Genomic DNA, 26,396 nt, shown 5'->3' with positions numbered 1-26,396 from the left:
TTGCCATTCCGAACTGGCGCTAGGTGTCAGCTGTCCACGGGGTCCACACACGAGCTCATCTGCCTGTCTGGGAGTCCACGAGCTTCAAGTTCCCAGTAATAGCACATCAGTAATCGACAGGGAATAAAAGATAGGGTTCTTCTCGCCAGAATCGCAAGTTCCTAGTTAAAAATGCCTAGAAAGAGGAACTGTAAAACAGGGAGGGAAGTGGGAGAAGCTACCCAGATACCGAGGTTGACCGCTCGGGCGATCATCTCATATTAATCAGCTTGACGTTGAGACATTAAAAAACCCCGAGGTCCTTCACCCCGCCATTTCCAAACTTCCAACTTCTCTTTCGCATCTCTCTTCTGTAATCTTCACATCCATAACAAAATGACTACACTCAAGTCCGGCGACGCGTTCCCTAGTGACGTTGTCTTCAAGTGGGTAAAACCCCCAACCCCGCAATGGATGACGCTGATCTCTCTAGTTACATTCCATGGAGCGAGGAGAGTGGTGAAATTACCTCCTGCGGCATCCCCATCAACTACAATGCCTCGCAGGAGTGGTCCAACAAGAAGGTCGTCTTGTTCTCAGTTCCCGGTAAATAGATCTTGATGTTACCCTCTAGTTAAAAAGCAGAATCCTAACCTGTGTGTGAACCCAGGTGCCTTCACTCCTACCTGTTCCATCAACCACGTTCCAGGATATATCCAGAACCTGCCCAAGCTCCGCGAGAAGGGTGTTGACATTGTCGCAGTCATTGCTTTCAACGATCCGTTCGTGATGAGTGCCTGGGGCAAAGCGAACGGAGTTCGCGGGGATGAGATCGTGAGCACAACCCTACTTTACACATTTCTGCGACTAGCATTGATTTTCTTAAATAGCTTTTCCTCTCAGATCCCGATGCCAAGTTTTCTAAGAGCATTGGCTGGGCCGACGAGGCGTCGGGCCGTACAGGCCGGTATGCGATCGTCATCGATCATGGTAAGGTCAGCTATGCCCAGATCGAGACCGAGAGGGGTGTTGTAAAGGTAAGGAATTTCACCCTTCATTTCCGGTCCTCCTGGTGGCTAACAGGTCACTTTGCTTATAGAAGTCTGGCGCTGATGCGGTTCTGGCTTCCCTTTAAATATTCAACATTTAGAAAAACCTCTGATTGCTCCCAATTCAATTATAAATGTCGTTTGAAAGATTTCGTTGCGAGTTGAGGACCCTCCTACAATACTTTAGAAGGTACAGCCTGGGTCACTACATATCCACGGTGTGGATCGGCGTATTTCAATTAGAACATTTTCAGCAATGAGCTTAATACCTGTCTCGAACTTGAATTAAAAAAAAGGTAAGAGGTGTATTCAACCTTCTACGATACTCCAAGTCTTGCGCTGAGATACTTGTGAAGAATTTGTAAAGAATAAGAAGGAGATCTAGGTAATGCAAAGCTTTCAGGTGGTATCATCGAGTTAAATGCTGGGAAATGCAAGCCGAAAGGGTGCGAACAAAGGGGAAAAATCAAAAATGCGACAGAGCACGGTCGTGAAGATACAACTCCAGCCCAGCATTGACACAGTCTATATGCAAAGGCTCGGCAGCTTGATATACTTTGGCTTTGATCGTATCTTCAGACCCATCCGGTCCGGAGCTAACAAGCTGACCATCGTCATCAGACGGGACAATTTGGAATGCACCCTCGATATCGATACGCTTGAGTTTAGGGAAACGAGCCCGGCAATTTTTGATTACGGTCTGTACCTGGGAAACCAACATTCCCAGATATCGCTCTTCACATCCTTCAATGTAAAGAGTCTCAATCGACGACGGGAGACAGTCCATGAGAGGTGTGGTTGGTTCGTTGTGGTATCGAATGTCCAAAAGATTTGGCAGTCTCACTCGAACTTCCCGCAAGGCAGTGAAATCAACAAGGGAACCGAACCACTCGTCATGGGATTGGTTCAACCCGGCAGCGGTGAATGGATAGTGGCTGCCATAGTGGTCCAGCCACAATCTTTGCAGGCTTTTTTTGCTGTGCGCCAGAGAGCGATAGAAGGCGGACGGTTGGTACCCATGCGAAAGGACGTGCGAGTCCGAGTGCTGGTACTTAAATGACTTCAGATCGGCGCATGAACTAACTAATATCTCCATGCCATGGTTCCCACTACTTGCACGCAAATCAATGTCGGTGATCGAGGAGAAGCCAAGGCGTGGTCTCTCAGAATCCGTTCGTTCCTCAGAAGGCAGATTGATCGAGGTTGGGTCCACTATAGAGTTGGCTGTGATTGCACGAAGAGACGGCAGTTGAAAAAATGGCAGGAGGAGGGTTGATGGTAGTTGAGTCTCAGCTCCCACATCGCCCAGGTGCTCGCCGCGATCGAGATCTTCTCGGTAATGCAATGAGACCTCGCGTAGGTGCCGGAAAGCCGGTTCAACAGAAAATGGCTGTTTGCAATCGACGGCCCTTTGCATAATCCGGTCCAAATATGGAGAGTTTGTCATATAGGCCAGTGAAAGCTTTTGGAGCTGACTTAACAATGGGAGAATGAGCGCAATCCAGGCGTCAGAAACGCCTTGTTCGAGGCGTTGGACCCATTGATCACTTTCATGAGTTGAGTGCGATACCTCATTCAGCCATGGCCTCAAAGATGCAGAAGTCTGGATTTCGTTGCGTTCGTCGTCCGATACGCTTCTTGCATGCCAGTCTGTTAGGTCTAGCTCTCGGACGGCCCGCGCCAGCGCGGGTCGTTTCAGCATAGCCTGCAGGAAGGAATTGGCGTCTTGCCAATTGCAGATAGACACATTTCGATATACCAGTGGGAGAAAAAGATCGTGGAAGTGATGGGAAGCAAAGATGAGGTTCCATCGGTCTGTTTTCTGTTCCAGTTGCTCTCCTATCAATAGCAACATGTCATTGGGCAGCATCAACTCCATGATAGCACATTCGGACAGCTTCAACTATTTGAGCCAAACGATGTTAAGTCCATTGGAAAAATCACTATGAGATGTTGAATGAGAGAACCATAAAATCAACAGTGATGAATTTCTATTTTCACAGGTTTGGCCACCGGAAGAGTTCTGGAAGATCAAACTTTGATTCGATCCGGCCAATGTTGGGGCGCCATGCTCTCTGGTGGATCGATGTCCGCACATTCTGAGAGGCTGCAAATTGTTCGTTTCCACCTTTGAAAAAAAAAAAAAAAAAAACAAAAACAAAAAATTGAACACTTTTAAAGCCGAAATAATTGCGTAAATTTTGGCGTGTTTTCAGGTTCCAGTTCAGACTAATTATATGAATTGGAGATGCAAGATGATTTTGTTGAGCTCTTGGTAGAATAACCCGAACTTCATGTAGATGAGTGGGCGTGTTTGAGACTAAGAGGCAGAGGTAGGCAGTTGAAGAGCTATTCAGATGCATCAATGTACAGTTATTGCGACGATACCCCATACTGAATAGGGTGTCCGAGAATCGTATCTAGTATGGACAGTTCTCACATCGCTCCAAAGTGATAGACTGAGAACACAAAACCCGACAATGCCAAAGGTGGATCAATCCGTGTGGGTTCGCGGGAGGTGATGGTGGAGCGAGAGACCTGGAGATCAACCTGAAACAGGGGACAATGGACAATTTTGGACTTAACCACGCTTCAAGAGCAAGACCAGTGCAAATTGTCGAAAATCCCAGAGTCTCTCGGACTTAACCACGTTAGGGACATATATTGCACGCAGTTACTCTTCACATGCGACGTCTGGTGTGCTTTGCTAGCTTTGTTAATCAACGGACCGACATCTTTCGGAGATTTCGACGTTCATTTCCCCGGTGCCGCCAGTTTGAAAACTGACCATCGAAACTAGACACGGAGCTTTGAATGGTGTACCATGGATCTGCACAAGCGATGTACTCATCTTTCCAAGATGGAATATAGTCATGGGAACCCTACAGTCATTGCCTTGGTGTAGGAGAGTGGGAAGGATAGGTAGACGTCGTATAGTCAAAACAACATCAAGGAACATGTGGAGGGTAGGAGCTCAGACTGACACTGAACAGGTTCGGTGGTCATATCAACTAATGGCAGCACTTGCGACAGTGGGTGTAGCAGCAGATGTGTCTTGCACGTCCATAACCCACAATTGGAGCGCAGAGGTCACCACAACAATCTCCCAAATTTCCCCCATGGTACCAGTCAACCCAGCACCCATGAAAATGAATCGAAACCCCTTAGTCAGGCTCCAAGAAGCGTTGTGTGCAATGAGAGCAACGATCTCCAACCCATCGCTCGTATACCCCCGATCGCGCTCCTTTTTGCTCCCGCCGACACTGTTCACTGGCCCTGTCAACCGTGCCAATTTCCATCCATAGGAGAGACCGGCAAGTTCTTTGAATTCATTACCATAGCTCTTACGCCACTCGAATTTTTCGCGTGTTGTCCCTTTCGGACCCACGGAGGTTTCGAACGTGTAGCTAGGTGAAGCATGCAACAGCGAACCCCCGGGAATGACCTGTTCCACAATGGCGTCTTCATGTTGAGATCCAGGACGAGGTAGGAGTGTGATTGCGATGGGCCTGCTCCTTCCCCACTTGTCGCCCTGAGCCGTTGCCATGACCGGGTGCTTATTGGTTGGACCATCGTATAACAGAATCGTGGGTTTGTTCTTGAAAACGGTCGCGGGAGTTGACACCGCGAACAGCTTTTCGTCCGCGGTCGGCCCAAGGTGGAAGGTGGTCGTAAATTTCCATTGAAAATATCCATTTATCGCAGGAGGGAATTTGGTCGTTGCAGATGTACTGGTAGATTCAGTATAAGATGGCGTGTCAAGTTGGGGGGCTTGAGTCGCAGTCTGCGGGTCAAGCTCTGTGTAAGGTGGTGGGAAGCCATCGAGTAGATCACTTGGATGTGAAAGAGAAGACGCTAAATCGGTCCATGTGCCCATTATGTGAAATTCGTGGAGAGAACAAAGGAGAAAAAAAGGGTTTGTGGGATGTAGCCCCCCACATTTTGACCCCTAACGCCACAGGTGTCGGATTTCCCGATATGGTTCCTGAATGACTGTGTTAAACCTGACACATCTCCATTGAACGTGAGATTGATCCTCTCTATACATTAGCGTTGGGCTTAGGCAGAACCGAACCTGTCGTCATGCACTGATTTGATGCTAGCTGACCGAAAACTACAAGTTGATGTTTTCTTGCACATGCGCTTGTCGAGGATTGTGCTTTGAGTGGAGACTTCCAAGGTGTTTGTCGTTGCGCTCGTTAGCAGTGGGTTGTTTCTTAGGTGACATCAAGGATCCGTTCCAATGGTTTGTTTCATGGGTAATGCGGCCAGTCATTCAAGAAGTCATAGTCATTATGTAGGCACACACAGGCTAGGAGACAGAGAAATGGAACTCGATTCATGAAAGACTGTCGTTGACAAATGAAAGAAAAATGTGAACTTGGCTTTGCGAGATCAGTTCGTTGACCCTACTACGGAAAAAGCGCTCCATTCACGAGAATTTACAACAATTCTCAGTGATCTCAAACGCCAAACCGCTGGAACGTAGGTCCAACTTGTGCCCCAGTAGCTCATTTTTTCGAAAGCTGAAAAATTTCTCCGGCAAGGAGGGTGGACATATGTATAATGATCAAGGTCAGTACAACTACCAAGGCCCGTGCAGAATTGAGTCATCTTTGTCCGTACGCCGACATTGAGTTGGCATTGTAGCATGGCCTCAGCTGGAATGTCGAGTCAATACGGAGGATTGTACGACGGCTTTCGGTAGGTTTGTTCTTTCACCAATTGTTTCGGAGTATCTATTTCCAGTGGGCATAGCGTGCAACACTGGTCATACTGGACCAGAAACCTAAACCCTCACAAAAGATAAACGCGCCACTGGTCGTGTGCTTGTCAAAGCGAGATACTGCGAAGCTTGGAAGTCTGGAAAGCCAGGCGTAATGGAATAACTCCGGGTAACGTCTGATCTTGTTATACCGAAGTCTCTCACCAAACGATCGTTAGTGCGAGTGACTTGATCTTATGCTGGAAAAGAGGCAATGATAACGATGGAGCTAGAGGAGTGCCATAAGCATAGTGGCGTCAATTATCAGATAGGATTGGGGCAGGGGCAATAAGCTAGCAAATCTCAGGGGGGGGGGGGCTTAACTGGCTGGGTAAGAACGTTTCATCGGCCTCATTGTTCAATCCTCCAGCCCCAAACGCAATGTGGCGCTACATCGGTGTGCCAAGATACTAGCTTTAGGGCAATATTGGAGGTTGGCATGGATGTTCAACTCGGAGGAGCCCTTGGACAGGAATGGCTCAGGGGTGGTACCCCAGTCAGTTAGCATTGGCATTTGCTTTCAGGGTATCGTACAAACGATGCATGCTAGTCGGGTCGTACCGTGAACACAAGTGTTTCTTGCTCAGGTAAACAGGTTCCGAGGGCGTTGTCTCATGGATGTGCTGTACTTCCACATCATAACGGGAGAGGCGTGCTGCCAAGGAGAACCGATCGCCATCTGTCTCGCTATGGCGCCCTAATTCAAGACTCTCGTAAAACAAGGTCGCAATCTCGACTTCCACACAAAACGGATGCTGGCTGCCGTTGGAGTGATGCTTGGTTAATGGCTCCTATAGTGGAATTTAAGTTTGGTATCTGCCGATTTCTGCTTCATCGACAAAGAAAGGGAATCCATCGATCTTTCTTCCAAGACCCTTGGAACTAAATAGGCAAATATCCGACATGCGATCATACCATGTGGCTTGAGGCAATAAATGAAGTCACATCCACTAGGGGGTTGACTGTGCGTTTGACCACAACCTTGTTTGATATTTAGTCGATCATTGACTTGATGACTTGGTGATTTGATCGCTTCCATGGCTGACTTTGATAGAGTTTGATATGTTGAATTGGAAAGGTCGCCTTCTCTTGGTGTTTGTTCTAGTCTTTAGTTAATTCAAGAGGAGCAGTCATTCGTACGGTGATTTATAGTCGCAATAACATCTACATTACACGTATTCCGGGGAACCCCTTCCACCGCGTCTCCACCTCCGCGTTTGCCTTTGATATTTTTGGGTTTGGCCTTTCCAGTTTGGGCGTTTGACTGTTTTGCTGTTCAACGGTTTGAAAGGTTTTGTATTTACGTTCAGCTGTGTATCTTTAAAATCCCTCATCCTTGCTCCTTTCTTTCTTTTTCTTTCTTCATCTTTCCTCATCTTTCGTCTGTCTCCATTCCGGAACTTCATCATGGGTTACAAAATAACTAATATCTATTTCATCACCACAGTGGCCGTCATTGGCGGCGCACTGTTCGGTTTTGACATTGCTTCCATGTCCGCCATGTAAGACTTCTTATCCCTTTATGAGAACAGGGTGGGAGTTGATGATCACTGACGATCTCCCACAGTCTCGGCACCCAGCAATACAAATGTTTCTTCAATCAAACTGGCACCAACGAGGACGGCAAGTGCGGTGGCCCCACATCTGCCAATCAGGGTGGTATTTCAGCAGCTATGCCTGGTGGTTCCTGGGTTGGCGCTCTAGCTTCCGGTTTCGTGACTGATTATCTGGGTCGCCGTGGGGCAATCCAGTCTGGCTCGTTGATATGGTGCATCGGTAGTGCCATCGTGTGTTCGTCTTTTGGAATCGCCCAGCTTGTCGTTGGCCGCTTCATCAATGGTGTCTCTGTCGGTATCCTTAGCGCCCAGGTCCCCGTCTATGTTGCCGAGTTAGCCCAGCCCAGTAAACGTGGCCAGGTCGTGGGAGCACAGCAGTGGGCAATTACATGGGGTATCTTGATCATGTTCTACGTCTCGTACGGCTGTAGCTTCCTTGAAGGGACTGCTGCGTGGCGCACTCCATGGGGCTTGCAAATGGTTCCCGCCGCTCTGCTCTTTGGATTGGTCTTCTTATTGCCGGAGAGTCCTCGTTGGTTGGCCAAGCAGGATCGCTGGGATGAGACGCTCGAGGTTTTGGCTTCAGTTCATGCTAAAGGTGATCGGTATGCGCTCTTCGTGCAATCTGAATTACAAGAGATCCGTGAAATGGTCGAGTTTGAGCGCAACAACAAGGATGCCTCATACCTCGACCTTTTCAAGGGTCCTATGCTCTACCGAACGCACCTCGGTATGTTCACTCAGATTTGGTCGCAGCTCACTGGTATGAACGTCATGATGCTTTACATTACCTACGTGTTTGGTATGGCCGGTCTCACTGGAAACTCGAACCTTGTCGCATCTTCAATTCAGTACGTCATCAACGTGGTGATGACCATTCTAGCTTTGCTCTTCATTGATCGTTGGGGCCGTCGAACTCCGCTTTTGGTTGGTTCGACACTTATGATGGTGTTCATGTTTGCCAACGCTGGCATTATGGCATCATACGGCAAGCCAGCTCCACCGGGTGGTCTCAACCATACCCCCGAACAGTCATGGGATCTCTCCGCGGCCCCCAAGGCTGCCAAGGGAGTTATCGCTTGCACTTACCTTTTTGTCGCCAGTTACGCACCGACTTGGGGTCCTGTCAGCTGGATCTACCCTCCTGAGCTTTATCCCCTTCACCTACGTGGCAAGGCTGTCGCACTTTCGACGTCGTCTAACTGGATCTTCAACTTTGCCTTATCCTACTTTGTCCCTCCCGCTTTTGAAAACATCAAATGGAAGGTTTATGTGGTATTTGGAGTCTTTTGCTTTGCAATGACTGTCCATGTCTTCTTCGCCTTCCCAGAAACTGCTGGCAAGACCCTGGAGGAAGTCGAAACTATGTTTACCACCCCAGGCCTTAAGCCCTGGAAGACCTCTGTGCAGTACCAGCAAGTTCGCAGGCTGGAGCAGGGGGCGATTCAATCAGACAAGTTGGCCGATCTTCGCGCAGAAGAAGGAACCGCCGAGGCTCCGAAGTCCATTGAAAAAGAGACCACCGTTTTGCAAGTTGAATAGGTATGCGGCCTCAACCCCACGGTACAGCTCGTACCAGAGCCAGCAACTTGCCATCAAATGTCCCTTTTGATTGCCTGTACGAATGCACGCCTTTCCACTTGGATGGGTAGCTTTTTGTCCCTCTTGAAGTGGTTCCCCATTACCCCACAATAGTCTCTAACCATGACTTACTTAATTGCAAAATACCAACGGGATCCCTTTTGCTTTTGCTTGTGTTCAAAATGTAATTTATTTTAGCCAAGGTCGACTAAACGGTGAATTGAGTCCTGTTAAATTGGGCATGGGCCTTGATGGTTACATAGCTTTGGAAGACCACTCTTGGGCATCAACAGCTAGAGGGTGAGCAAGCTCCGATCGGGTTTGACCATGAATATTACCCAGGTTGTATTGAGTTCCGAAAAAAAAAGGAAAAACAAAAGAAAAAGAGGGATCTCACCAGCAATCCGTCTCCTTTTCCCAGCTTCCGGTCACAAGTGTAGTTGAGCGGACAGGCACCTCTATCTTCCGCTTCATAGAATGTGATTGCAGAAGGATCAGTGACTGCGATGAGCTAGCCATAGCTTCGTATTCAGGGGTCGACCTGACAAATTTAAAGAACGTCGAGGTTAAACAGGGACCTTAGGGGACGATGAGATCATTCGTACTTTCACGGTTCTTCACTTCGCGCCCCTCTGACTTGTTCAGTTCACTGTTTGGGGGTATTCATAATCAGATCCGTAATAGCTAAGTCACATCGTCCTCTTTTAAGATGTACATTCATACGGAATTCACAACAGAACAGGATTCATAAAAAAAGGATGTTGACATAAAAGACGACTTGGGCATGAGGTGGTAGAAGAACCAAGTCCTGCTGTGGACTTTCCAAGGCTATCTTGGCATTTGCTCATCGTCATCTAAACCGGGGCAATGCTCGCTGGTTTCCGATGTGATACTTTTGTAAGGGCCTGAGAGGGTCCAAATGATGTCGAATCTGTATGAATGTTAGAGAAGTCGAGCGAAAGCTATGACACGAGGATTGAAAACTGACCGATCGTCCGGATAAAACGGTGCATTCTCGACTCCCAGTGCCTCGGCAATATCCGTCAGTGCAACGTGCTCCCAGCAAATCAGTATATTAACCAAGCCTTTTCCATCGTATCCCCTAACCACATCATTCACACAATCTGGGTCATCCCGACCGCAAGACGTATCAACAGTGAGGCCGAGATCTTTAGCCAGCGGCTCAACGGTGTCATACGGACGGGCTCGTTTGCCATCTATGCCGATCACGTTAACCCGTGGTTCTTGTCTACAACACTGTGCACCACAGCCGGACAGAGACAGGGTATGATCATACTGCTCTTAGGCGTTTCCGCCATGATGTGGGTGATGTTATACTCGGAATTCTTGCCGAAAACCTCGCGAAGACATTGTGCGCGTTCGAGTCCTTGTGCACTCAATCCATTTCCTCCATCGCTGGGTTTCTCTCCGTGTCGAATGAGGTAAACTGTGGGATCGCGTGCTGCTGCCAATGAGGCAATGGCCAGTAGACTGACAGGCAAAAATCCGAGCATGATGCCGGGTTACTAGGGAACGGTAGAGAGCAACGTTATTCCCACACTAACCTTGGGAGTAACACATTTATAAATGGCATAGTCTAATCCCACGCTATTCTAACAGCACTTGGCCAACCATTTTCGTTGTCAACATCCCATGAGACGTTTCCGGGCTGCGATTGGACGGTGGTTGGGGCTGGGCCTTGTAGGGTGAAATGGGCCCGCATGGCCCCGAGATTTGAGCCAATGCTAGGACAGTCAGAGTAGCATCGAACTGATAGTTCTTCACTTCCCTACTGTAAAGGGAAATTCCTATTTTATTTCTTGCATCCTATATGCAATGCAACGGAAATACAAGCAACATCATGCCAGAATGGGGCCTTGCAGTCCGCTCACCCCCGCCTTCCGCTCCCAGTTTCCTTTGAAAACTGCAGCACATCCGTTTATATCCGGGTTTGGGACTTTCTCCATTTGAGAACGCGAGGGCTTTACAAAGAATTTTGTTTTCTTCCTACTAGCTGCAAGTTTGGTCCACACTTAGAGTACCCGGCACGCAGAAAGGATTTAAGAAACACCCAAGCTGAAGAGACCTGGTAAAATGCATGAGAAGATAAGAAGTATGTGGTCTCCTCCTAAACTGATAATGGGACTCACATCCCTAGAAGCACTGGCTTGATTTCACCGTGGGAAACACTGCACTCTGGCAGCTAGGAGTAAGGTAGATCTATCAGTGACGTTTGGTAGTTTTAAGCCAGATGTACTGCTTAAAGTGTAAAGAGGGAAAATTAGGGATATTATAGAGGTAGCAAAGCCTTACTGTCATTACTGGCTTGTGAGATTTAAAGCAGAACGAAGTAATTACAATCTACCCAAAACTTTTGCCAAAGATGATCTGGAAGAAGTTGCAACTTTCTCACCAGGAGAAAAGGGGAGAAAAGGGAAGAAAAAGTGATTGAAAAAGGAACTAGAATAGAAAGAGTCAAATCAAAAGGGCTACATGTGTTGCAGTACGTACCGGATTCTAGGCCGCGGATGGGAATTCTCCGATGGAGTGGGGGGGGGGGGCTACCGCTTCATAAGGGTGTCCAGAGTCTTCTCACTACCTCAAAGCAAAGGGTAGTTACTCAGTGGCTACTTGGGAATTTGATTGTCCTTAGCAAGTAGTTAGATGAAATTTACCTAACCAGTGATGACTAGGGTATAGTTGGTAATGCCAAATTTCGGTGAGTACTCAGGTCAGTTAAGTGAACGCGTATAGATAGAACTCAGGTGGTCCTCACTGAGTTCGCATTGTTTAAGTCTCCATATCCAAGAAATTTGCCACATGCAGAACGGCTTCCTGCGGCTTAGGAATTAAAAGTCATCCAATGATTCCAACTTGTAAGCTAGGACAATCTTTTTCCCAAACGTTGCGGCCGTACGATAGGATAGATTTCTATCCTCATTGCTGGAGGCTACGCAATAATAAAACATCATCCTTATATCATAACGGCGAATAAATCGTCACAGGATGTAGTGACGGATAGATGATATGAGACGACCCGCTCTTGATTGTCACCCCATTTAAAGAGAAGGATCAGTCGTTGTAGACAGATCTGAACGTTATTAAACGATCACTTACCTAGACCAACATGCCTACAGAAGAAAGACTCAATGAGATGCGTGGGTACAAGGCGTAAGTATTATATTCCGGACCATGGAGCTTCACGAGCGCATCTGAAACCCTAAGCCTATCGTTCACAGCTCGCTGAGCAACCCAAACGTTTCAGAAGAGGCAAAGCAGAATGCAAAAGCTATGCTTGAGGATCTCGGCGGTGATCAGCCTCGCAAGGAATTACATCAGGCAAGAGGCGATCAAAACAAAAACCCAACGAGAGTCTCAGCTGGGCTTAAAGCGTGAGCATGACATCAATAGAAGATTTGTCAGTAACTGATGATTGGCCTATGTAGGGCGCAACAAAATCCTAACGTGACGGAGGCCGGGAAGCAGAGAGCTGCTGAGAAGATGGAGCAGAGAAGTGCCCCGGAGGAGTAGACGCCTGTGTGGTTACTTGTAATATACTTGTTGGAAGGTACACGGGCGCGGCACTTGAAGATATCTCCAATTGGACACATAAACGAACCCATAGTATTAGACTCATCGTGTAACTACTCTTTCCATCAAACCCCAGTTATTTCCATTACCCGACTTGCGTTGGTTCTTAATCTAATCTACTAGCCTGTAGATTCAAACTGCGTATGAGCCCAGAAATTCCCTGCTGACGTATCACAGTGGATACGTCAAGCTTGATACGACCTGCCTATATGATCCAAGTCTTCGTCCAGAAGATTGGCACTATTATCGGAGACCTTCCTCATCTCTATTCCAACCCAACTTCTTAGGCGTTTGAATCTCTCAGTGGGTCAAATGCTCCATCGTGCTACTAGCCTGGCCTCTTTCTCTCCTTCAAACTCTGTACGGCAATACATTTTGTACCTTTATAATCTCATCTACTAGATCGCAGATCTTAACATCAGGGGAACCAGGATTCAAACAGTTATCTGCGACTTCACTTTCACACCACAATTCAGCCTATTCAGCAACCTTGACAAACACGTCTTTCAGTCTCTCGGCTCTAGGATATGAAGCTAACTATTCTAGAAGTCCTAGCAAATAGTGGTCACACGACCACACTTCACGCAATTAACCAACATGTTTATTGACACCAAACAGATAGAATCCAGCCATTACTAACGGCAGATCTTGGCATCCGAGTTTGAGAGCACCGAAATATATACTCTAACGAGTACCACGCACCAGATACGTTGTTATCTTACCACATAAAAGAAACCCATGCAGTTGCATAGTGATTATGCGGGACCGTATCACCTATCGAATGATGATGATGATGATGAATTCATTGACCCGATTGAGCTCGCTTTACATATATGCTGCTATGCGGGGGTTGCGTCCCAGAGCCCGCTCCCGACGATAAATGGTGGTGCATTATTGTCGGAAGGAAAGATTTTTTTTTAGGGGGAATAGTCCTTCTCATCATCATGTATGAAATAGCAATTAGGACGGAGTTTAATGACCGCCTCCCGGAGGCGGTCAGTATTGCCGTCGGGCCAGGACTATATGTTCTTACCCTTCATGTTTTATTAGTTGAGGAAGCGAAGAATCCATCCTAGGAGTTCAGTTTATCTCTTTCACCCATCAGTTTGCTTCAAGTCCTTTGGATCTTCCCTTCTGTCGGAAATCAGTAAAGTGGTCCATCTGGAAGGCATCTGGCAAGGATCTCTGGAGGGGAAACTGACTCGCTGAGGGTGGGTCAGGTTTCGGCCTGACACATCATCACCTATCGAATTAAAGTTATCCCTGCCTTATTAAAAACCACCTTATTTAAAAAAAGAGAAATTCAAGGATTTACCTAGCTGGAATAGCTTCACTATTTTCACCTAAGAGATTTAGTCGGTCGCAATAGCTTTAATGCCTAGATGCAGGCATATATAAGGATTTACATGGTGGGAATAGCTTCAATATTTGAACCGTCCACAGATACTTTACTTGTTAACCCCCCTATCATCGTAATTGTGGTATTTTGATTTCTGCTAGTCTAAAACTAGGGCATAATTCAAGCAGACTCAGGCATATTCAGGCACAAACCCTGAAAAACCAGGCAATAGACCTTTGGTCGCTCTGCCCCTCCGCACTACGCCACTGTGGCAGTCTAAGAATTTTCCGGTTATTCATAACCCTATGTTGTAGTTTAACCTCTAAATAAAAAATAGGGGTTCGACACTTAATACATATGCCGCTGCAACGAAAAACAGCAGTTCTGTTTGTACTGACGATCTCTTGGCCTGGCGGTTAAATGCTCGTATGCAATGTATCTGAATCGGTTAACTAGGGGCCATTTTTTCGTGCGGGATTACAGTGAATCTGTACTCCGACAGTCGAAACTTAACCTTGAATTAGTTACAGGGTATGGAGTATTGAGAGGGACGACTTGAAACACCCCGGTTGCATGGCCTCGAGGCTCATACGCGACTTGGCAATCCCAAAATCATCATATTCGGGGTTTGAGATCAGAACTGCGTATCACGAAAACGTTCAATTAAAATTACTGCGAAAGAAGAGGTAGGGAGAAATGCACTGTTTGTTTTATTAGCTTCTGATCGGGCGAGTTTTAGCAGAAGTGAGAGCCAAGGTCAGTATCAATCAAAGAGTCCGCGAAGATAACGGGCACGTAGGTAGATATGAAATTATGGGTTGTGGAACGATGTGCAAAAATAAGCTTAAAGTAGAGTCTAAACCAATTCGTCCAATTGCCGAAGTTCCGATCCAGCTCCTTGCAAACAAGGGAGCGTATTTACCAAAAAAAAAAAAAAATTCCTGGGTCATCTCTAATTAACCAAACTCAGGTCATGTCGGCCGACCAAAAAGCATTTACCACCTTATGTGGAGTGATCCGTACGGAATACGTTTTAAACGTTGGAGGGCAGTGCTCTTGCTCCTGCCCCTGACAGAGCCAGTAGGACAACGTGATAACCGCCAAGCCGTTTATTAACTTTTGTCCCAACCTTTGCGTATTAGTGGATCCCTAGATTCTCCAGAGGTTTACAAAGGGGTGGTGTACGAAACTTCCCGTGCTGTGGATAGCCTTCGAGGGCAAACGCCAAAAAGTCCTGCCAATGCCCTAATAGCTTCCATACACTTCATCGTAGGGTTCTAGGATGAGGTGGTATCAACTATCAGATTTAACCAGTGCCCATGTTTTGGTAACTCATTGTATCGACTACCCAAAAAAATATCAATGTGCCTAAAATTCCGTTGGGCCCCAGAAGCGTTGAAAAAGAAGAAAGAGGCTAGTGTTATGTGAATCCACGGAACAAGCACCTCCACCCATGGGTCGATGATCCAATCAGTAGGCTGCTCTCCCGTCAGTGCGCTGAATTTGACAGTGTTCTGGAAAAGAATTGGAAAAGGGGATTGGTCAATGTTTTTTTTTTTGAGTTCCGACAATCTAGAGCTCTTTTCTTTCGAGCCTAGGGGTTCTTTTATGGGGGCGAAGGGGCAAAAGAAAAAAGAAAAAGGAAAAAAGAAAAAAAAAATTTAATGATAATAAAGAAATAAATACTACCCTCAATCCTCTACATCCTTTGTTATCTCTGTCATCTCCCACCCAGCGCTTCAAAATGACTGTGACTCAAAGGCAGCCTGTCAAACAGGTAGAACAGGTAGGGGATAACACCAAATTCCTCAGACAGTGCGCATGTACTGATTCTTTCGCTTCTACAGCAAACCGATGTTCCCAGCTTGCAAGCCCTCAGAGATGCAATCCCGAAGGAATGTTTTGAATCCTCCCTCGCAACCTCCCTCCTCTACCTCGCTCGCGATATCATCTATTGTGCAGCTCTGATTTACGCAGCACTCCACATTCATCTTCTCCCTTCTCTGCCCATGCGAATTGTTGCCTGGGCTGTATATGGGTTCTTCCAAGGCTGTGTTGGCACAGGACTATGGATTCTTGCTCACGAATGTGGCCACGGCGCCTTTTCGAAGCACCAAGGGATCAATGATTTTATTGGTTGGGCCACACACTCCTTCCTTATGGTGCCATACTTCTCATGGAAGATCACGCACGCTCGCCACCACCGCTACACCGGCCACATGGAAAAGGACACCGTCTTTGTCCCCTGGACTGAGGATGATTTGGCATCAAAGAGAAATGTTAGCATTGAGCAATTGAAGCACCTCGCAGAGGAGACACCGATTGTCTCCTTTATTCAGCTCATCGGACACCAGTTATTGGGATGGCAGTTGTATCTCATCCTGAATGTGACTGCTGGTTCCAAGAGTGGCCCTGAAGGGGGTGAGAAGGTGAAGTTTGAAAGCCATTACAACCCATCAAGCTCAATCTTCACGGCCGCCCAATGGAAGCTCATTGCCTACTCTGACATCGGCTTGCTGATCATGGGCTCTATCGTGTGGTACACCGGAACCATCATCGGAGCGTGGAACGTCTTCTTCCTCTATGTGGTCCCCTATCTCTGGGTTCACCACTGGCTGAGTACGTCTTTCGTTCCCATCTTCCCAAAGAACCCAGAATGAGAACTGATGTGAATTAATAGTTGCCATCACATACCTTCAACACACCCACCCCGATGTTGCTCACTATACCGCGGAAGCCTGGACTTACACCAAGGGAGCACTGGCCACAATTGACCGCACAACCGGCTTCATTGGCCGTCACTTCTTCCACGAGATCATTGACTACCATGTGGTCCACCACCTCTTCAGCCGTATTCCCTTCTACGAAGCCGAGAAAGCTACCAAGGCTATTCAGCCCATGCTCGGTAACAACTACCACGAGGAAAAGGAAGAGAGCTTCTTGTACTCCTTGATGATGACTTTCCGCAAGTGCATCTATGTCTCGGAGAGCAAGGGACGTGCCAGTGGACAGCCTGGAGTTCTGCACTTCGTTATCTCCGATGAGAGCAAATGAGAACGGTACTGTCAGGCACCATAGACTTGCCCTTTGACAAAATCATAGACTTGGTTTCGGTTATAGATTACAATCTTGTCCAAACAACGACACATTTCTCTGTTATGTCTAAATCCTGATATATAGTAAGACAGAATTAGAGCACAAATTTGCGTGAACATGGAAATTTTGATGAGAGATTAACTTGTGTGTGGGCGACCTAGTGGCTATGGTTGCCGGCAAAGGACAACCTAGGTACCGGAGTTGTGTGCCGGGGTGTTAGCCCTGGGGTTGAGTTGGAAATCGACCCCACTTGTAGTATAAAGTGAGGGTTTTTTTTCCTTAATCTATACGAAAAAAATCCCCACCAATTAGCTGATAGACTATATTAATGTACTATTTAATTACAGCAGGTTTTCAAAAAAAAAAAAATAAGAGGACAAGGATAAACGATTACATTGTATAATCGACACTGTACGTGAATTTAAGATTGGAGGAAAAGCAGTGTGAAAAACAACCAACACAACCAAAGTTCCTTCTGGCAGGCTTCGTAACCTGGCGTTTATGGAAGGGTTGGACCACAATCAAAATCATATCCCTTGACAGACGAGTATCCACTGCCTCAATAAGAACCAAATATTGCGTGTTTCGGTCGGGTATCTATTCCACCATGTCCACGCGTGTCCAATCTGGCGTGTAATCAAGAGACTGTGTTTGGTATAGTCCTAGGATTGGCCACCGGTTCTCAAACGTCTTTGGCGTGTCATGGGTGTTTGTAGACAGATAGTTTGCCAACTTTGACTAAGGCTCGGGGAGGTCAAACAAAGGCGGCGAAGAGACGCCCGGACACAAAACGAGGCGGTGCAGAGGATCTAGGGCTTCTGTTATAAGAAAACCAAAACAGCCAGTACCAGTCAGAGACTGATTGTGAGGCAGGGCAGGGAGCAAAATGGTCTTTGTTTATATTAATAGTTGTGGGAGGAAAAACCATAGCGGATGTGAGGAATTTAATTTACCCAAGTTCCCCCTTACTTGACATTTTTTTTCGGATGCTAATTTAAACTGCGTGATTTTTGTATGTTTTGAACTGTAATAAGTCTCTAAATAAATTGAACATGAGCGATTTTGCCTTTGGCGTAGTCATTGATAGGCTTGAAAGCCACAAAATCGGACCGTTAGATGCTAGACTGATGCTGAGAATGAGGCCTACCGCCATTGTAATCCTTGGAAGTTATGATGGGTTGAGTTGTGTCAATGATGACTAGCTTATTGCAGGAAACGTTAAGCACGTGGGATATGGTCTACTTTGAGATTGGTGAAAATCTAAGAGGTTAAGTGAGCCTCGCCGATGAGAGTGGGAACGACATCTGAAAACTTTCGGTTGACGAATCCGGAAGAGGAAGACGAAGATGTTGTGACTATGATAATAAAAAGTTGATGCGGGTATCGGTAGCCGAGAATCGTGCGATGGGAGACCAGAGACTCAACGGTGCATGACTTGAGACCTAGACGGAGTTATTTCTGGTACCTGTTCACACTAGCTGGTGACGCTGAGACTCAAATATTTGCTAGACTAGGTAGCAGAATCTTGGGATAGGTTTAGGTCCCATGAACCTTCGAGTCTCAGGCTCAAGAGGTAGGTATCTGTGCTATTGCATCACATTTTGTGTTGAGAGACGTAAAAAATTTCTGCCATGACGGTTTGTGGTGTAAGGTGGATTGACGATCGATGATTAAAGAAATAGAAGGCTGTGAGGTGCTAGCTACTGCGAGACCTGATTTGCTTCGAGAGAATAGCGTACAACGTGGGGTTTATTCCTACTATTGTTCGGCGAGCCTTTTACCGGGGTAGGGCCAGGGAGCGGCTTGCCGGTAGGTGTTCGGGAATGTGCCGGAAAGGTGAATTTTGCAGTAGCAAGGTCTGTAACAGCGAAGTTGATAGGAGGAAATAGCAATACAAGTGATGCTGCGCATGTACGCATTTACTCAGTGTTTCGATTAAATCCCGATATTATAGAATGGGCAAGCTAAAATAACGAACCGATGAAGGTGATGGGTGATGAGAAGTGACGGGGTATTTCACGAAATCAAACGAAGCTTTGATTTCGAAGGCTCATGTACATGCCCTTTTTAAATGGTGACGTTAAAAATGAATCAGGCGAAGTCATACATCAAAATCAATCTTTCTCCTCCCCTCCCGCCGCCAAACAACCCACCCCAAGGTAATTGCCAGCTTCAGGCCCATGGCAAACCATATACTAGATGCCATACTAGTGGTCTTAGAAAGCCCACCCGCGGTCATGGCGCCCAGAAACAACGCGAGAAAAGCTCCTATTCGACGGTTGCGCTTCGGATTGTGTTTTGCAGTCAACTTTGGATCGACAAGTAGATCGCATAGCATAGCCGTAACAACAACAGTTGGAATCTCATCCAAGGCTAGAATCCGGGAAGCACAGATCTGGCCTCCGGCTTGGAAAGCCAGAAGTGAAATAGCCAAGACTTGCATCCATTCGATTGGAGCTCTGGGGTCCTCGGGCTTTGGGGTGATGACCTCCAGCTCGATTAGAATAGCTGTCGCCAAAAGGGCAGCAGTCTGAATGGCAAATGAGATTATCATGGTTGAGCGGCGTCGTGGCCTCAAGAGCCGATGCATGTGGATGAAGATTAAATTGCTCGCAAGAAAGACGGTCAGGGCGATCAGGGACTTCGCCCAGAGGTATGCTGGGTTTGTAGGCTGACCGGTCGCACCCAAGGCCAAGAATATGGTATTTCCTGTGTGATTTAAAATTAGCCCTTTGTGTTTTGCGCTGTGCGAAAACGATTGATCGTTATTTTTAAACTCCACATACCTGTTTGCATACTGGAAAAGCTGCCCCATGCATTAAAAGATAGCCCATCTACCAAACCACCAACGAACCCGCATACTAAAAGAGGAATATCGGTATTGGTGGTATCTATGTCTGCTCGGAAGTGGCGGGAAATGGTTGAGCACACCGTGTAGTCTTCTGATATTTGATTGCCAGAGACAGAAACTGCTGTGCTGTCCCCAGAAGACCACATGCCCGGTGTATACTTGATTTCATCATTGGGCCTGTCCGAACAAAATTTGATGGCTTTGAACTCGTTCTGGGATATGGAAAGGTCATCAGGGGCACGGTCAGCTGAAGGTGTGAGTGGCTCGATATGTCCCGACGGGGAAGGGGGCCGGTTGTGCATTTTCAGATTGTTGCAAAAGTGCAGATGTAAAAACAAAATTGAATAAGCTGTTGATGAATAGAATCAGGCCTGGAATCTTCCACTTTTGGCTTTACCAACATTGGAAGAAATACAAATCCAACGGATGCACCCTTCTTTTAATACTGATCCATCCCGATCCCTTCCATGAAAGGAAATAAGCTGAATCCTCGCCAAGAAAGATAAGAAAATCCGCTAATGACATGAAACAATGATCCTCGCCCTATCCTTACACACCTCGTGTATGTGTTACGGAATACACTGCCGAGGGATACGTTGGGAGCCGAACTAGTTGAGCTAGATCTACTCCAAACGGCTCTTCAATCCATGTACAATGCAATGTACAATGAGCGTGTGCAGCACTACTCTTCGATTACGGGCATAACCGGATTATTTTCAACGGGCGATCTTCATATAACGAATAGCACAATACGGATACACATCTTGAAATGAGTTGATCTCACTCTGAGCTGAATCTCGGCGTTGTCTTGGCGCTACAGTTATCTGCGCCGTATGCGTAATTCATCCCCAGATCCCATAACAGATCAAACTATAATACGACCTCGGAAGCCGGGGATTTAGGATTTACCTTGGTTTAGCGGAGTCTGTCAAGGCCGGATGCTTAGGCTTCTTCATTTCCAAGGAGCAATCCACAGTATTTACTCACCTATTTCCTTGGCAGCATGGCTGTGCGTTAAGGTATTCATTGGCTATATCGTGCTTATAGTGCACGGGAATTGACTGTATTTCAATTTGGAATCCTTGTGACTTGTCATAATGTAGTTTAAACTCTTCTGCCACTACAACATATGTTTATCGGATTGATACGCAACCACATGGGTTGAGAGATGGCGCCTTAGAGAGCATTTATCGCCTGCTCTGGCCCCTGAAAATTTCAAGGATAGACTTTATTTGCCAAGAGATCGACATATCCACCAACAATAGTCCGTTCGGGGTCTCAAAGCTCTAAAGTAAGGGTAGGGTAGTCGCCAAGAAGGATCTCCAGCAGCATCGATGGTTCACCATCAGTCTTATCTATGCATACCAACGCAAAAATTCCGACAACACAGCCTCGAATATTAGATCTTGGCGCTCACTGGGTTAAGTGTGAAAGCTAGAGGGCAGTTCACGCACTGAGTTGCGCTGACAGGTCAAATCTTGGCATGCTCCCATTGTGTTGGATGCGTGGGCTACACAAATCCATGCCCATCTCGAAAGTGAAAAGCACAGCAGTGACCACATTGATGCTTTATAACCATCAGAGGTGGACACTTAGAGAAAAATGAACGAAACCCGATTTTCTGGTTCATTAGTAAAATCTTCTAATATCTCCATTCGAAAAAGCAACACTACACGCCAAGGTGCGAGAAATCGTGTTCCTTCCCGTGCTGCTGTTGTCTTCAGACTAGGCAAGGTCGATCGTTCAGTGAAGCTGCCAAGGGGATGTCTTTGGTCCTCCTCCTCTTGGCCAGCCTGCCGACTGGGCGATGTTTTAGCTTCAAACCATGTTTTACCACTCTCCCTCCGATGAGCGTGACATCACCACATGATAGGAGATCAAGTGGGCAGTTGAGGGCCATGGATACTGCAGTGGCTGCCAAGTGGCTGCCAAGTGGATATTTGATCTAAGCCGACTCCTTTCGATGCTCGATTCCGGTCCTCATGGTCTATTGGAAGGTTTTAATCGTATCGACAGAGATGTAGATACGTAGTTTTGGTCATCTGCCACATTTTGTAACATACTGTAACACACAGGAGGTATAGCTAGTTGTGTAGTTCAGATCCTGGTCTTGGTATTCACCATTTTCAAAGGATAAGACCTGGCGATAAGGGTGCAGGGTGAGGTCAAGATGCCAATGCCAATGCCAATGCCAATGCCAACGCCATATTGGAACTTTCCATAATTTGAATGTTGTCACGATTATGTGTGAAAGTTCTCAGCGTGAAGGGAGATCCTAACTTTAAGCATCTGAAATAGCTCGCCGGGGTACCCCAACCACCCTTCATTGAAGGAATAGCGGAAAAATCGGTTAGGGCTGCGCCACTCTGAGAAAGGTCTTCGGCGTGGGGTGAATGCCGATCCTTGTCGATCCTTGTCTATTATTCCTGACGACTTGGGTACACCACTCCGCTCTTGCTGTAATAGGATCCTTCGCCAAGATATTGCGTCAGTTTATTGATGATTTCCAAGCTCTGGTTGTCGGAGGAATCATCGGGGAAATGCTTGCATGGCATACAATCCGTTCTCGTGTTCGCTCTGCATGGTGTCTAGACCAAAGCTTTAGCTTCCGCACAAAATAACTACCGACTGATGCCTGACCAAAATGAAACCGAGCCCGAAGATGACGTAGAGAGCAGACCTTTGATGACCCCTAGGAGTTAATCGATCATACAGCAAATGTCATGCAGAAGTAAAATCAAACCTGGTAATGCGTGGGATCGCCTGATTGTTTCTGCCGCTGGCCTCAAGAGTGTGTTTACACTCTGCCAGAAGAACAAGCGAATCAACGGTCTGCTGCACATATACTTATTGTTTTAATATGTAAGTCTTTAATGTTCATGGAAGTGTTTAATCAAAGTCTGTCCTACCGAGCGGCCCAGTTCCGTTCTAATGATTCGTGAAAGAAAGAGTCAAAAAAGGGTCGATTCAATCGCCTTGATCGACTAGTGTAAGGTGGCACCTAGGTCTCGTAGACCGGATGTTCCAGCAGGCTCTCGAGCTGTAGGTCGTGACCGAGACGTTCAAACGAAATGTACAATGCACAAGTCTCCGTCTCATTGTTTGACACACATTGGCAATCTTCAAAGTTCCAAAAATCCAGGTTCGGTGCGGTATTTCGTTCACTCTAAGAGGTTTATAGGCTAGGAAATACTAGATATCTAGTGAAATTAAGTAATAACACTTATTGCCGGAAAGTCGTGAATAGTTCTTGGAATACTACTCAAAGATAGTAGTCTCCTGATTATCTTAGTATAGTTCATAGAGGTAGATGTTGATAACTATCCCCGATGGTACCGAATAAGCGCACTTTGCTAGCTCGTTAGGTAGCTAGGTAAGACTAAATTAACATCGGTGTATCTCTAAGTGACGAACAAATCAACTTAGCGAGATAAAATATCGCTATCTTACGTTTATTAAAGGGGTAAGCCTAGGGTCCATAATTACAAATTTAAGTGGTGTATCCACTGATGCGAAGGGTTTATCTCCCAAGACTTGAACCCTAAGCCCTATCCCCTAGGTCGCTACTAATCCCTACAGCTAGATCGATATGTTTTATCCTACGTAGAATAAGCTATAAGTTATCTTATCGTATAAATACCACCTACTAAGCGAGAGACACTCATGACATATTGGAAGATAATCACTTAGTTAGTCTTAAATACCATAAGAGCATAAGGGGCGTACGAACTGCTAGTGCTTATATTTTAAGAAGGTCAACGGTGAAACTGGCTTGTAGCTTTCCGATATTGATGAAATCAGAGACTGGATTAGCTGTTTCCACTTGTAGAGGAATTTTTGATATTATTTGTACCCCAACAAGACGCCCTGAAGTCTGATGACCAGGAACCAAGGGACTGAAAAGCATTTTCCCAGGCACCTGCTGATAGCGTAGCCGAAGTGGTATCCAAGTACGCACATTTGGCTACTACATGATAAATGGATTTCTAGTGTAGTTCTTTTTAATATTGCCCTCCAGCATTTCGATAGTGGACGTAATTTCGGTATTCTAATTGAAGAAGGGAGAACAAGGGTCCGGGAACATAATTACGTTTTTCCATTGCAATGGCGATGAGATACATACACATGCGCAAATTATGTGATCGAAGGGAAGGGGGTATATGGCAAGCAAGACGGGAGACCTCACAGGGGAAAAGGCAGACGGGGAAGGTCGGCCCGCAGAAGAAAACTACATCGACAAGAGTTGGAAAAGACAAAAGCCCTCGGAGTGGTAACCTTAAGTCACCCGATCCTTATCTTTTTGCTCAAGCTTTCCCACAAGCCGTTTCATACCAGTCCACTCGTCCGCCGGCACTTCCTCCGGTAGCCCACAGAGACCCTTGCCAACTTCAAAGACTGTGACAACACCATTGAGGCCACCAGTTGCCAATCGGCGTCCCTCACGCTCGTCCCACGCAACCTTGTTGAGGCTTCGGGACATGATGTTGCCATGGGTATTGTCGACAACTTCACGCGCGACTGGTACTTCGGTACCTGAAGCGAGGTCCCAGACTTCGACGTTGCCAGCACCATCGACAAGAGAGAACACGCCAGGTCGGGTTGGGTGCCAGCGGGCATCGTAGACAACATCGTCACGGGTAATATCGAGAATGGGTGAGACGACTTGGGATTGGGCCATGCCAGATGTGGCAGAGGCGGTCGTCGCAGGTGGCCGCACACGCCAGAGCTTAACGCTCCAGTCTAAACTGGAACTCAGCATAAGATCACCGAGGTCTACGGGTCCACGACCGGGGTGGAATGCGGTAGACATGATTGGTGCCGTATGTCCTTTGTAGGCTAGGCGGTGGTCTGTGCCGGACTTGGCTCCGGCCCGATCATACCGGTGGCACGGGTAGATGACCCCCTCTTCAGTACCGACAATGAAGAACGTAGGATCAGTGTGAGGGAATGACATGGTAGTTGGAGCAAGATCCTCAGTCTTAGATGGGGGAGGTGTAGTCAGTTCCACACGATCTTGTGGGTAAGAGAGCATATCCATCGTCCAACCGCAGACCACACCGTCCGTGGAGGCAGTCATGATATTGTGTGCATTCTGCGTGCCAACGATTGAGATGCTGTAGACAGGATGGGCGTGTCCGCCTCCTGAAAGGGGGGTCTTTTGTACTGGAGAGCCTCCACCGGCGCGCGAGGAGCGAGTGTCCCACACGAGCACCTGCCCTGAATAAGAGCCTCCAACAATAAGGTTAGGATGGTAAGGAGAGAACTTTGCGGTAAGGATATCGGATGTCGAATGGAACACATATTCCGGGCGAGTTTGTAAGTGCTGGTTCCAGATCTGAACAAGTCCATCGGGTTCGTGGGGAGCAGAGGTGTTTTTGGTGTATGATGCAAGCAACAATTCGGGGAACTGGAGTCAAAGTTAGCTTGGGCCAAAGCACATTTAATAGAGATAGAAAGCTTGCCTTCGGAGAGAAACTCAAATCACTAATAATGCGATTCTTACTCCATCGCTCGTCCCAGAAATGGCACACTTCTTGCATTCCTCTCCTTTTCTTGCCAGTCTCCTCATCTTCTTGCAGATGTCCATCAGTTCCACCCAGCTCATAGTCAGTCAATACGTCATAGTCTTCGTCCAAAGCCCGTTCGATGACCTTCGAAGATCGCTCGACAAAGTCTAGGAACTCGTTCGATGATGTGACTGCCCTCAGTTCATCGTCATCGAGTTTGCGTAGAGGATACCGCAGCTTTGTGGATTGTGCAGTTGTTTCCTCATTATTATCGGCCTGGTTGGTAGTTTGAAGCTCGTCCTCAATTTCCTTGCGAAGCTTTTGTCGGATTTCCTCATCTCTCTCCCGGTCTCGTCGACTGAGACGCTTGCTCGACCGCGTAGTACCAGGTGACTCCTCATCGTCCGAAGCGACAGACTCTTCGGGGGTCTCGGGCTTTAAGTCGATTCCGTCTGTTTGAACGGCCTTGCTATAGGTTACAACTTCTGGTTTGGGTGTGGACTTGTATTCGGGTTCAAGTTCAGGGGGTTGCGGGGCTTCCGTTGCAGTGGAAGCCCAAGGCTCATCTGTTGTCTGGACGGCAATGGACTGGGATTGTGGTCGCAATGGAACTGCATATGTATCCGCATTCTCTCCACTTAATTGGCTGGCGCTCAACACGGAGGTTGGTCGACTTCCTCTCCGCGACTGGCCATCAGCACCGTGGCTAAGGGAGGCCGATGCCGGGCGGTCGACCAAGCGAGAGATCAAATCATCAAGGTCGTGTCTGTTATCTGTGCGGCTCGGTACTGGTGAGATAATCTAGCAAGGTTGTTAGACCCGGACGAGCTCCGTACTTAATTCACATGTTGCGTTTACCTCGGAAGCATCCCCGACGCTCATTCGGGAAGAAAATTCCTTCTGGCGCAGCTCGCGCTGCTTTTTGAGCTCGGCAAGCTTGGCCCGCTTCGCGAGGATCTCATCCTTGCGCTGCTGCATTGACATTGTGTAAAATCATAGAAGGTTAGATCAGATCCATGTCTAGGTGTGGTACCTCCATTGCGCGTTTATTTACGGGCATGACTAAGCCTCGTCCTCGGGAA

At 47.1% G+C, this 26,396-nt stretch overlaps 9 protein-coding genes across 9 annotated transcripts; 4 read left to right on the top strand and 5 right to left on the bottom strand.

Moving 5' to 3' along the window:
* Positions 1 to 375: 375 nt before the first annotated feature.
* On the top strand, positions 376 to 1,114 carry Pdw03_8215 (Allergen, putative; the record flags this gene model as incomplete). Its single annotated transcript, XM_014677872.1, has 5 exons — positions 376 to 425; positions 473 to 585; positions 650 to 813; positions 870 to 1,016; positions 1,079 to 1,114. The coding sequence occupies 5 exons, from the start codon at positions 376 to 378 to the stop codon at positions 1,112 to 1,114; spliced, it is 510 nt and encodes a 169-aa protein (XP_014533358.1).
* A 380-nt stretch (positions 1,115 to 1,494) lies between these two features.
* Pdw03_8214 (uncharacterized protein) lies at positions 1,495 to 2,907 on the bottom strand (the record flags this gene model as incomplete). The annotated part of the gene is made up of 1 exon (XM_014677871.2): positions 1,495 to 2,907. The coding sequence occupies one exon, from the start codon at positions 2,905 to 2,907 to the stop codon at positions 1,495 to 1,497; it is 1,413 nt and encodes a 470-aa protein (XP_014533357.2).
* A 1,128-nt stretch (positions 2,908 to 4,035) lies between these two features.
* Positions 4,036 to 4,905, bottom strand: Pdw03_8213 (polyketide cyclase; the record flags this gene model as incomplete). The annotated part of the gene is made up of 1 exon (XM_014677870.1): positions 4,036 to 4,905. The coding sequence occupies one exon, from the start codon at positions 4,903 to 4,905 to the stop codon at positions 4,036 to 4,038; it is 870 nt and encodes a 289-aa protein (XP_014533356.1).
* A 2,295-nt stretch (positions 4,906 to 7,200) lies between these two features.
* Pdw03_8212 (Major facilitator superfamily domain, general substrate transporter) lies at positions 7,201 to 8,891 on the top strand (the record flags this gene model as incomplete). The annotated part of the gene is made up of 2 exons (XM_014677869.1): positions 7,201 to 7,295; positions 7,361 to 8,891. 2 exons carry the CDS (start codon positions 7,201 to 7,203, stop codon positions 8,889 to 8,891), a joined length of 1,626 nt encoding a protein of 541 aa, XP_014533355.1.
* An 867-nt stretch (positions 8,892 to 9,758) lies between these two features.
* Positions 9,759 to 10,444, bottom strand: Pdw03_8211 (phosphoglycerate mutase family protein, putative; the record flags this gene model as incomplete). Its single annotated transcript, XM_014677868.1, has 3 exons — positions 9,759 to 9,861; positions 9,919 to 10,147; positions 10,228 to 10,444. 3 exons carry the CDS (start codon positions 10,442 to 10,444, stop codon positions 9,759 to 9,761), a joined length of 549 nt encoding a protein of 182 aa, XP_014533354.1.
* Positions 10,445 to 12,057: 1,613 nt separating this feature from the next.
* Positions 12,058 to 12,461, top strand: Pdw03_8210 (Conidiation protein Con-6, putative; the record flags this gene model as incomplete). Its single annotated transcript, XM_014677867.1, has 3 exons — positions 12,058 to 12,101; positions 12,170 to 12,322; positions 12,377 to 12,461. The coding sequence occupies 3 exons, from the start codon at positions 12,058 to 12,060 to the stop codon at positions 12,459 to 12,461; spliced, it is 282 nt and encodes a 93-aa protein (XP_014533353.1).
* Positions 12,462 to 15,604: 3,143 nt separating this feature from the next.
* Pdw03_8209 (Oleate delta-12 desaturase) lies at positions 15,605 to 16,914 on the top strand (the record flags this gene model as incomplete). Its single annotated transcript, XM_014677866.1, has 3 exons — positions 15,605 to 15,646; positions 15,708 to 16,479; positions 16,541 to 16,914. 3 exons carry the CDS (start codon positions 15,605 to 15,607, stop codon positions 16,912 to 16,914), a joined length of 1,188 nt encoding a protein of 395 aa, XP_014533352.1.
* Positions 16,915 to 19,057: 2,143 nt separating this feature from the next.
* On the bottom strand, positions 19,058 to 20,109 carry Pdw03_8208 (DUF1275 domain protein; the record flags this gene model as incomplete). The annotated part of the gene is made up of 2 exons (XM_014677865.1): positions 19,058 to 19,665; positions 19,743 to 20,109. The coding sequence occupies 2 exons, from the start codon at positions 20,107 to 20,109 to the stop codon at positions 19,058 to 19,060; spliced, it is 975 nt and encodes a 324-aa protein (XP_014533351.1).
* Positions 20,110 to 24,083: 3,974 nt separating this feature from the next.
* Pdw03_8207 (Dynein intermediate chain, putative) lies at positions 24,084 to 26,298 on the bottom strand (the record flags this gene model as incomplete). Its single annotated transcript, XM_066101897.1, has 3 exons — positions 24,084 to 25,214; positions 25,270 to 26,115; positions 26,173 to 26,298. 3 exons carry the CDS (start codon positions 26,296 to 26,298, stop codon positions 24,084 to 24,086), a joined length of 2,103 nt encoding a protein of 700 aa, XP_065956980.1.
* Between the last annotated feature and the right edge of the window lie 98 nt (positions 26,299 to 26,396).

Source organism: Penicillium digitatum, chromosome 3, assembly GCF_016767815.1.
Source record: "Penicillium digitatum chromosome 3, complete sequence".
Lineage (NCBI taxonomy): Eukaryota > Fungi > Ascomycota > Eurotiomycetes > Eurotiales > Aspergillaceae > Penicillium > Penicillium digitatum.
Note: the sequence above shows the minus strand (reverse complement) of the source record. Positions and strands in the feature narration are given on the sequence as shown.